The sequence below is a fragment of the Rattus norvegicus genome, chromosome 3, assembly GCF_021556685.1.
Source record: "Rattus norvegicus strain SHRSP/BbbUtx chromosome 3, alternate assembly SHRSP_T2T, whole genome shotgun sequence".
NCBI classification, from domain to species: Eukaryota; Metazoa; Chordata; class Mammalia; order Rodentia; family Muridae; genus Rattus; species Rattus norvegicus.
In genome coordinates, this window is record NC_141536.1 from 13,796,857 (window position 1) to 13,808,208 (window position 11,352).

An 11,352-nucleotide genomic window follows, 5' to 3' on the forward strand; every position below is an offset into this window, starting at 1 on the left:
GATATTTGCTATGTGACCCTGTGGAGGTCTGACCCACAGGTTGAGAACCACTGCTCTGGGTTCTAGGATTGCACCATGGTAACTCATGTAGCAGTTTGCTTTTCTTTTCACAGGTGTCATAGATTCTAGTAGCTGCTTAAAATGGTAGGCACTTCCATACCCCACCGAGCTCATGGACTGTGCCAAGAGATTAAATTCACCTGATATTGATACCTACAGTATCATCTTGTTAGTAATTTCATTTGCCTGTATCTCAGAAAACCCTAGCAGAGGCACCCCATGTGTGCGTGCATGAGTGTTTGTGTGCGTGCTCGAGTGTGTTTGTGTGCGTGCACATGCACGTCATTATTTGTCTTCCACAGAGCCACCCAAGTAGGTCCTAGAGGACAGAGATAGATAACAGAGTGAAATGTTGAGTAACAGTCTGGGACCTACCACAAGCTGAGGTGATCATGGAGAGGCTCTTTCAAGTGAGCTGTTTCCTTTTCTTGGGAAAAGCATGTGGCTGAAAGAGAGAGTGCGCCCAGGCAACCAGGCAGCGCTCTCCCAACCCCTGCCCTTGGACAGCCTCCCGGGCCTGCTGGATTTCCATGATAAACACAGCAACATTGACAGATAGTCTGGCCAGCCCTGCTCTTGTCAGCCAGGCCTTTTAGCAGCTTTGATTAATTGCTTTACGATTTCACATCCAGCCGGCTGCTGGTGGGTCACTTCTGCCCCCCATCAGGTGGAAGAATGGAACAGGCTGCTGAATGAGTCAAGACAGCCACCATGTGCCAAACTAGTGACCTCATTTTGAAGGAAGATGAACTTATATTAACTCCTTCTGGCCGTATGCAGTTTTGCAGTGCCTTTGTATCTGAAGAACGAGCTCCTGAGGTCTCCCAGCAGAGCATCTTGGGCTGCTGGCCTGGCTAAGGTGGGGCTGCAGTCAGTCCTCTGTCTTGGGGTGCTTACTCTTGGCTGCTAGCGGGGGCTCCTGAGAGTAGACACGTGCAAGTGCCTGTGGACATGGTCTCTGCTTCTTTGTTGCTCACTGCCTCTCCAAGTCTTGACTGGGAACGAAACAGCTCACTCTTCCTGGGGCAGAGATGACAGAGGCTGTGGCCTCTGAGGAGAGGATCCAGGAACTACACTGAGCATCCAGAACACACTTAGGACTCACCTCCATTTCTGTTTCTTGAGCCTTTTGAGATGAAATAAAGTCAAAGCTTGTCCCCGCTGCCCTCCTCGTCAGCAGCCTCACTTGCTCAGTAGTGTTTTTAGATTGGTGTTCATCCGCTGAGGCAGTAGAGAAGGGTGAGCTCTGAAGGAGAGCTGTGGGATAGGCGGCACTGCGTCACCCATGTCATTTCAAGCTGGATTGGATTGGAAATGGGCAAGGGGCAGCCCAACATTAACACACGGTCTTTGCTTTGGGACTCATGGAAGTCCCTGCTTCCCTTATAACCAGAACTTCCAACACGTTATCTGCAGTTTTGTAAAACATGCTCCAGGTTTTCCTTGTCTTCTGGGAGTACTCTGCTCCCAGAGAGTTGATGCAAGAGATCTGTAAGTTCTGTGAAATTTCAGAAGAATGGGTCATTGTTTACTAGCTGGTGGAGTTTTTGTTACACACGTTTGATTAAGAGACTGAGACTTGCAGGGTTTTCAGAGAGAACAACTAAATTTCCAACACCCGCTCCATCTAGGCCATATGCCCCGCCTCCTCCCCCTCTGTACTGCTTCTGTCTGGACCCATCCCCCCACCAAGACAGAGGGACCTGAGAGGGAGCAGGGTGTGACACTAAAGGCCAGAGTGGGCTCCAAGCATTGTTGGGGCTATAGCCGCCCCGTTTGAGCCGTGGAGGAGGAGGGAGGGAGGGAAAGCAGCCCTACCCAGGCTAAAGGCCCCATTGTGTATGCTGGGCATCAGCTCTCCATTCTTACACTGAGGAGGACCAGCCTTGGGGGACCGACAGACTTCAAGGCAGGCAGGAATGAATCCAGTGGCCTGCAGCAGTTGGCCCAGACCCTTCTATGGGTCCAGTGGCCACAGAGGCTGCAGTCTAGCTGCAGTCATCTTGGCTCCAGATGGCTAGTGTGGCCCACAAGAAGCACTGGATTTTGTCTGGGTCCCTGTGCAGTAAACAGAAGAGAGCAAGAGTTTAGCTGTGGCAAGAGCTAGCATGTGCCTTTAGCCACCCCTAAGCATAGGCCACCTGCTCAGGGTCACCTCTGGTCTAATCACCCATCTTTCCTGCCTGCAGGGGGCGAGAACATCAAAAGCATCAACCAGCAATCAGGTGCCCACGTGGAGCTGCAGCGGAACCCCCCTCCTAACACCGACCCTAACCTGCGGATATTTACCATCAGGGGTGCTCCTCAGCAGATCGAGGTGGCCAGGCATCTCATAGATGAGAAAGTTGGCGTACGTACACGGGCCTTTCCCCACCTGGCTTATACTAGCTGGATTTGCTTTTGGATGTCCAAGGTACCTGCTTTCCCCCAGAACCTTGTGCTTCCATGCCTTTCCATCCTTGCATCATGTGGGGCAGCCTCTCCTCTCCTCTCCAAAGGAAAGTCCAAGGCTCAGGGAGTGCCAGGCCCAAATGCAATGAGAGAAGCCTCTGGCATGGCTGCCAAGGCTTCAGCAGTCAGAGCTCCGGCCATGTCCCTGCAGATGAGCCTAGATGAGCTGCAGGAAAGCGGCCTCCCCCAGCGCTGCCCCAGGCTCCCTCAGTGTCACCCTGGCCACCAGCCCTGCAGGCAGCTTTCATTGACTCTGGCTTTAGTTTCAGGCACCTCAAAGCAGATAAAGAAAGGGAGTGTTGATGGAGGACAGATGGGCCACTGCTCACCTCAATGGGGACGTAGAATGGCAGAAAGAGCCCTGGGCCAGCCTAAATTGACGGGAGAGTCAAGCAGGTTGGTCCTCCCCCAGGGTGACATGCAAGGGCAATCGTGGTGGTGCCAGGACTGGCTGTGTGGTGGTCTTGGTCATTTGAGGGGCAGAGCACCACTGCAGACGTTGTCTGCTGGGGAAGGAAGCTAGTGTGAGCGCAGAGCTGTCTCCTTCACTTGACTTGCCTCCCATAGTGGCTTCCCTGGGTGGGCCTGGGCAGAGGGCAAAGTGACTTGGTGACACGGGTGAGAGCTCCTCTGTGCCCACACAGGGTGCCAGCCTCGGAGCCCCTACAGCCTTCGGACAGAGCCCCTTCAGCCAGCCACCAGCTGCACCACATCAAAAGTGAGTCTTCTGCCTCCGTCCTGGCGGAAGGTTCATCACCCGTTTAACCTCCTTGGTCCAACTGCTTTGCTGTGCTAATCCAAGTCCTGGGAGGGGCCACACTGTTTTCCTCTCTGTCCTGCCCTGTACATCGCTGATCAGTCAGAGTAAAGCCCAGAGCTGAGGGTTTCCCATCGAATGTCTTCTGGAGGGAGCACAGTGCCTGGGTAGAGGGGAGTGGGTTGAGCTGGCAGCTCTTCCTGCAGACCAACAGTGTTCCTTCCTTCCCTACAGCACCTTTCCCCCCAGGGCCTTCCCCAACATCGCTGCTAAAGTTAACGGGAACCCCCACAGCACCCCTGTGAGGTAGGTAATTAACTGTCCCTCTGCCAGTAGGAGGGTGAGGGAGTCAACAATAAAGAGGAGGAGGCTTGGAAAGCAGGGGAGGGCTCAATGCCCTGAGCTGTCATAAAGCATTCTCTGTCATCCACAGCGGCCCTCCAGCTTTTCTGACCCAAGGCTGGGGCAGCACTTACCAGGCTTGGCAGCAGCCTACACAGCAAGTCCCAAGTAAGTGACCCACAAGAGGGTGAGGATGCACACCAGGGTGGTCAGACTGATGCTTATAGAGCCAGGCAACTGGGGTGGGGGTAGGGAGAGTTGCTCAGTTCCACTCCTGGTGTGGCAATGCTCCTCCCTAGAAATGGGGCCTAGTAGACCCAGGCTGTGGGAACACATAGTAGGTAAGGCTGCTTTCCCTGGCTCACACAGGACCTATTCAGAGCAGGGGTTTGGGCTGGAAAGGACAGTGGGTGTGGTTTGACAAGGCTCTCTAGTCTCCATTTCTAAGGCTAAGCTCCAACCAAGAGCTTCTCTGTACTCTGCTCTCCTAGGCAGCTTCCTGCCTGGCAGGGACACACACACACACACACACACACACACACACACACACACACACACATCACCCTACTTAGTCTTCTTGTGTCAGGACGACTTCTCTTCAGTGACCTAGCAAAGGACATTTTCTGTCACCTAGACTTCTCAGAAACAGAATTGTGTCTGCCCAGCCGCTAAGAGGAGGAGGAGCTTGTACAGTCTTCAGCCCTCTCCATCCACTCTGCCACCTCTGCTCTGTTTGCCTTTCTCAAACAGCAGCCAAAGTGTTTGATGAGCTCTGTGACCTCAGCCATTTTGTTCCCTTCCCTCCCTCAAACCCAATGACTCAAGTGTCAGACTCTGATAGGTGCTTCCCAGTGAGCAGCTGCTGGTGCACACCCTCCTCACTGACCAGGCTTGCTCTGCTGAGCACTGGGTTCCTGAGCATTCTGCTGTCTCCTTGTGACCTGGAAGTAGTGGTCTTGAAGTGCTAGGCTCTTGGATGCTATTCTGACATCTCTATCCCCAAGGCAAGAGAGTGACAGGATTGTTCCCAGATGCACCCCTGAGAGGAAAAATTCCTCCCCACTTCCCCAAAAGGAGCACTTAGAGTCAAGGTCCAGCAGAATCTGAAGCCCAATTGGTTGGCTTTGGTGTGGGTGGTAAACAGGAAGAAGTAAGACAGACTAGCTGCTTCTAGCTGTGTGGCTGAGTGCTGCCTGTGCCCAGGTCAGGGCCTGTGCAAACAGTCCTGTGCACACCGTTCGTCCCAGGGAAGAAAACAGAAGCTGTTCCTCCCTGCAGTTCTGCGCCCGTCTGCTTTCCCTCCAGCTAATTAGCATAGCAAAAACAACAGGCACTCTGCTGAGCCTGTGGACTTGGTCCATCTTCCTCTAGCTGCCTTACGTTGGCTCTGTTGAGTAGTGAAGAGTTCTGGTGAGCTCGTGCTTGTCCCTGACCTCTCTGCCTTGTCATCTGCTCGAGCCCAATGCGCCTTTCCTTGACGCTGTCTCCTGTCTCCTCATTTCTGTCTCCCCTGCCAACAGTGGAGGAGGAGGCACCTAGGCCTCTGTGCTGTTCCCACACAGCAAGGCCAGGCCAGGCAAGATCCCAGGTGGGCCTGTTACTTCTGTCATTGGCATGTGCACCATGGCCACATGTGCACAAGGTCTCCCTGGCTTAAACCCCAAGCCTATGCCTTCATGTCAGGTTTTACACAGGGAATCCCCACTCCTAACCTTTCTTGTGCAGAGGGACAGTGGTTGAGCTTGTGGGGCCTCATGAGGTGTCAGCACCATTTGGACTCTATCCATGACGAACTAGGTCTAGAGTTTGAGAAGGCTTTGGCTTCCAGCCCTGCCTCCTAAAGACCCTGGTTGAAGCCAGCTTCACTGGGCTGAAGTCGCCAGGGTGGGAGTTCCTGAGCAAGGCCTGACTGCTGTCTGTTTTCTGCACAGGCCAGCAGAGCCAGCCACAGAACAGCCAGCCCGACTACAGCAAGGCCTGGGAAGACTATTACAAAAAACAGGGTGAGTGCAGCCATCGCACTGTCCATGTAGAGTCACCTGGTTTACTTTACACCCTCTCTGGGTCTGTGCCTAGGTGCCCGCCTTGTCTCTCCCCTGCGTCCTGTCAGAGGAAGCCAAATGTAGCAGTGCCCGCTAGGTGTGTTGTCTGAGTCTCTGGGGGCCATGTCAGGGCACACCAGAGATCACAGTGCAGATTGGGGCTACCACTTCACTGGTTGTGTTACCTGTCTTTCCTTAGAGTTCATTTCTCTTTATAATACCAGGAACCAAGTCAGACTTAAGACTGATTTTCATGCCAACACAAAAATGCCCCCAGGCTAATTGTCATTAGCACAGGGCCTGAGCATGTTTAGGTCTAGTGTAGGGTTCTCTGGCAACATCTCACCTAGAACCACCATTTGCTGATCAGAAGGCCCAGGTTGAAGCTCCTTGGCTTTGGAGCAGGATCACCTGTGGGTCAAGAGCTGCTCTGGTGACTTGATGGGTAGGTGTCGCGTGGCCTCAGCACTGGGCTTGGGGCCTATTTAACACCAACCCTGCCTGACCCAACCCCACTGAGTACTGCACTGCACCGTCTCTACCCTCGCTGCCTGTGCTTATTCTTTGGCACCCAGAGTTGCTGACAGGCAGGCAGGGCTCTGTAGTCCTATAGAAGTGGACCCTCTAGGTGGGCTTTGGCAGGGGCTGGTAAGGCCTGAGAAAGTCTTCCACACCCTCCCTTCCTTAACTCTTGTCTGTTGTTTGTCCTCCAGGTCACACCACCAGTGCTGCCCCACAGGCCAGCTCCCCCCCAGACTACACGATGGCCTGGGCCGAGTACTACAGGCAGCAGGCCGCCTTCTATGGGCAGACTTTAGGGCAGGCTCAGGCCCACAGCCAGGTCTGTAGCCAGTCCCCAGCACCGTGATGCCACCCAGCCTTGTGCTTTCCTAGTCCCAGGGTGAGCACGGTGGCCTATAGGGTCTCCTCTGTCCCTCCACCTTGTCCCAAACCTTGAGCTTGATCAGATGCTGCTCTCTTTCTAGCTCTAGGCCTGGCAACCCTAACTCTAATTGCCATGGGTCTGTGGTAAACAAGGACCACTCCAGTGGTAGTCCTTGCAGAGAGTGGCCAGGCTGGGGCCTTTACCTGCACAGCACCTTCGGGGCCGAGCAAGTGGAGGGCCAGCTTGGCCTCTCAGTGTGTAGAAACGTGGAGGGCTCTATGTAGTCCTCAGCCAGAAGGAGCTCTCCTTGGACCTTGGGGGCAGGGCTCCCATAGGTACCTTTTGCCTTGTAGGAAGCTGGTGGTAGGCCTGGTGACCCAGAAGAAGCCCTCCCCTTGCACCCCCCTTTGCCCCTACATCTTGCCCCTAGAACCTGAGGTGCTTAGAGTCCAGTATCTGGTGGTGTGAGGTGCTGGTCTTGGGCTGACCCTCTCCCTCCCCCCCACAGGAGCAGTAGATGGGCATCTGCCGCGGCTCTTCCCCGAAATCAGTGTGAGAGAAACCTGTTTGTTACAGAGATTTTTAGATTTGCAAACCTTTCGATGAAGACCTTTGTTTTGTTCTGTGAAACACTATATTTAGATTAACAGAAATTTTCTAAAAATTAGGAAAATTAGTTACTAAACATTGGTAATTTTTGTGTCATGATTTCTTTGTAAATGTGTAAGCTCTGGAGCTCTTTTGGAGCAAAACCTGCAAGCTCAGGTGCCGGAACTCTCCTCGGAGCCTGACATTTCATCAAATGATGGGTTTGTCTTGTGTCTTTTTATTTACAGTTTTGGGTGGTTTTTTTTTTTTTTTTTGTTTTGTTTTTTTTTTGTTGTTGGTTTTTTGTTGGGTTTGGGGGGGTTTGGTTTTTTGTTTTGTTTTGTTTTTTGTTTTTTTGTTTTTTTCTGTTACAACAGAAAAAATGGCTTGGAAGTCTTAGGTGGTAATGTAACAAATTCTTTAAAAATTTTTAAGCAGTATTTAAATATTCATAAATGTAAATTCATTAAGTGTTTCACCTCTAATTTCTTGTATCTTGGCTGTCTGGTTTTATTGCATTTTTTAAAAAACTGAACTATTATGTATTGTAATTAATGATGTGAATTTTGAACTGAGACGGGTCCTTGTGTTGTGGAGGGTCAGTCGTGGGCTGTATCATTTCTAGCGTTTGGATGGTGATACGGAGATGCTGTCCACCTTCCTGTAAGCTGCCCGTCTCCATTGCCCAGGGCGGTTGTGTGTCTAAGACCTCCAAGCTGGTTTTAAAAACAAAAAGCCTTTCTCTATTCTCAGAAATATAAATACTGTTATTTTTAATATTAAAAAGAAATTGAATATAACTTTAACACACACTGTGGACATTAAACCATATAAAAATGTAGTGACTATTTTTTAATTCCAGGTGTTTTTTGCTTTTTTCCTTAAATATTTTCTTAATATTTGTCAAATTAACTAGATAAATAAATAAATCTAGTATTAACCACAGTATGAGTTAAATAATTTTGATTTAATAAAAGGGATGATTTCCAATGTTTACTGTAGTGTAACTTGTACAGATAACATGTATTTTTAAAGAAAAGACGAAATTGACGCTATTTTCTCTTGCGTTTTGAATTGACCTGAGGAACGCTCGTTTGAAACGCGCTCGTCCCAGTTTGCGGTTCCTGTTCTCCTCGCAGTGCTTGCAATGTCTAACCATTAAACAGCATTGGACATGTTATGCATGTGGTTGTTTTTTAAAGGTGTTCTTTTTATTTGACTGACAATTCATTTTACACTCTATATAATAAAATTTCCACAAGACATCTTGTGGGCAAAGTGTTCTTAGTCTGTTTTTTTTTTTTTTTCTGGCCTTCCTAGCTGATGACGGCCTCCATCAGCCCAACTCTGATGCACAGCCTCTGGGAAGCTGTGAAGTGAAGCCGACTTTATGTGGCAGCTTTACCCTCTGACTTCAGGGCCAGCCACACTGGACAGACTTCCCTGCAACAGCATCTGAATGAGAGCAGTTCTACTTGGGTCTGGGAGAGGTGTGATGTCCAGGGAAGCCAATAGGTCAACAGCCCACTGAGCTGAGACTCTCCCTCCCACCCACCCTCCATCCCCCCACACTCTTAGGTGGCGGCCTTCACCCAAAAACACGCCAGCCCTGCCCTGTGTGTGCTCCCTGACTGCTGCATCCTCCAGGCCCACTCACCTGTGGCTCTGGTAGGTGGTGGATCATCCCTGCAGGCTCTCATGGGACTCTGAGATTCATCCCTTTTGTTCAAGAAAACAAAGAATACCCCCACCTACCCCAGGCCTACTGCAGGCCTGCTATAGGACCTGGAGGGGTAAAGGCAGAGGGACTAGCCGTTTCCTCTCTCCTGTTGAAAGCAACTGGTTTAAAATTTAGTTTCTTACCCAGGGCATCTGCAGGGCTCAGCCTTCGCCTTGTACTTAACAATTTATGGAATTGTCCCAGTATAAACACCAGTCCTTGCTCAGAACCCTCTTTGTGGTGTGTGTATGTATATATAGACACTAGACCCATTAGAGTGTGTGTGTGTGTGTGTGTGTGTGTGTGTGTGTGTGTGTGTGTGTGTGTACGTACAACAGGCCCATTAGTCTTTGCTCAACCCTCTTTATGGTGGGGGGGGGTGTGCTTGCGCATGCCTTGTCTCCACCGCACGCTCTTGAGAGTGAGAGACACATCTGTGGATCCTTTAGCCCAAAATGGGGTGGAGTGTGTCCCATCTGGGCCGCACTGGGGCCTGTTGAGAGCCGGAAGACAAAAAGGAGATGTGGCATCTTTAACTACACCTCTAGAGAATCGAGTTTGACATTGAGAAATTGAATAGTGAAAGCCACTGGGGAGGGGGAGGGCCAGCCACAAGGGCAGCAGCCCTGATGGCGGTAATGCAAGTTGGAGAGGGCATTACAGGGAAGACTTCCTTCTAATTCATCTTCCAAGCTCAGTGCCAAAACAGCATTTGGCATGGTTCACAGGGAGCAATTGTGTGATAATGAACCCTAAGGTGTCCCTTAATTGAAGACTGAGCATTGCGGTTTGTGCCAAGAGTCATAAATGGCGCAGGCTTGCGGGAGGATGCATTTTCTTAAATGTATCGGTAAGTACAGATTAGCGTTTGTCCCCAGTGAAATGCCGTACTATAAATTATGGAAATCTCTCTTTCCCTCTGATGCAATCTTCTGTTGGGGGGTGGGGTGTGCGGAGCAGCAGGCCGCAGGGGGGAAAGTTTGCAAGCATATGAAATTTGGCCTCATTAACATGGCGCCCGCCCTCCGAAGATGGTCTCCATCAGCAGTCTGCTGTCCTGAAAGGCTAAAGTGCTCGAAATGTACCAAGTTCAGCGGTTGTGTTCCATTAAGAAAGCTGCGTGGTCATCATGGAGGGCGGTCTGTGTTTGGCAAGGTAGGGGTGGGCGGTGCCCCGGCACCCACCTTACCACACCCACACTGGCTCTCCCCACAGTCAGGATTCAGCAGGACCTCTGCTGAACTGACCCAGCCCTAACCAAATTGGAACTGGAGTGAGGAGTTCTCCGTCCTCAAAGGGATGCACCTCCATCCTGCCCCTGGCCTCTCAAGTCGGAGTTAGTCTTATGCCTCAGTGGGACCCTCTTACATGGTGGTCATCCATGTGTCTGTCCTACAGCCCCACAGGAGTACAGACGGTATGCTGCAGTGCCCAAACCGAGGGGCGCTGGACACCCAGGAGCCCCAAGTCCAGCTGGCTCCCACACTGCTGTTTCCCAGGCCCACTTCTAGCCTTTCAGGGCCCAGCTGGGGTTTAGGTTGGGCTAATGCAACTGCTCCTAAAGGACTCAGATTAATGGCCAGAAAGTGGCCTGACAGTTCCGAAGGGGGCTGTGAGCCAGGGTGCTCACAAGGGGGAGCGTGGTTATCTTGGGCTTTGTCCTGGGCCTTCCTCCACGTTCCATAAGGCAACACCTTATGCTCACTTTCCACACTGGATCCAAGGCTGGAAGATACTGACCTACCCCCTGACACAGACTCAGAGTGGCAGGTGCTGTGTGGTCTGCTCTCTTCCTTCCAAGCCTTCTGTGGTAGGGCCAAGCACACCACTCACAGCGCTGGCCGTCCCCAGACAGTTGCAGGTGAAGTGGCCAAGGGTGAGGTGGGATGCCCTAGAACGGGCTGAGCAGTAGCAATGGGCTGGTCCCAAATGTCAGTCATTTGACATTTACCTCACTAAGATATGTTTGAAATCTCAACCCAATACCTTTGCAGTCATTTGTGGATCAAAGTCAGTGGGATTGTCCTGTGCTATCCCCACAGAGCTCAGACAAGTATCATCTTTCTCTATGTCCAGGCTGGCCTTGAACTCAGACCCGCCTGTTCTGCCTTCTGAGCCCCAGGATTAAAGGTGCGCCACCACTGCCCGGCTTCTGTGGCTTTCTTAGACAAGTGTCTGAGCCCCACACATCCCCAATCCTCACACGTCTGTGCTGTCACACTTCAAGCATGGTAAGCCACAGCATGCTTGATAACTTAGCACAGGAAGCTGGGTGAGCAGTAGCAGGACCACATGCAGGCCTGAAGTAGTACTGCACCCATGAGCTGGATGTTGATGGGTCAAAGTTGATACCCACATACACCTATAAATACAGACATATCTCTCAGCATAGACACTCATCACTGCATCCGGACTGCAGAGGCAATGTGACCAGCCATCTCATGCCCCTTCCTCCACACCCTCCCCACCATGATGGACTCCTAGACTGAATCAAAAGAAACCTTTC

At 51.3% G+C, this 11,352-nt stretch overlaps 1 protein-coding gene across 26 annotated transcripts in view; it reads left to right on the forward strand.

The window, feature by feature from the left end:
- The window catches only part of Fubp3 (far upstream element binding protein 3), a 49,024-nt gene extending 39,949 nt beyond the window's left edge, over positions 1 to 9,075 (forward strand). For 4 of the 26 annotated variants that reach the window (NM_001434291.1, XM_087652973.1, XM_087652979.1 and 1 more), the window contains 7 exon segments: positions 2,250 to 2,410; positions 3,156 to 3,229; positions 3,503 to 3,574; positions 3,702 to 3,778; positions 5,542 to 5,613; positions 6,366 to 6,553; positions 7,047 to 8,407. In NM_001434291.1, coding sequence (NP_001421220.1) covers positions 2,250 to 2,410; positions 3,156 to 3,229; positions 3,503 to 3,574; positions 3,702 to 3,778; positions 5,542 to 5,613; positions 6,366 to 6,520 — 611 coding nt within the window. In that variant the 3' untranslated portion in view covers positions 6,521 to 6,553; positions 7,047 to 8,407. 26 annotated transcript variants of the gene reach the window in all.
- Positions 9,076 to 11,352: the final 2,277 nt, after the last annotated feature.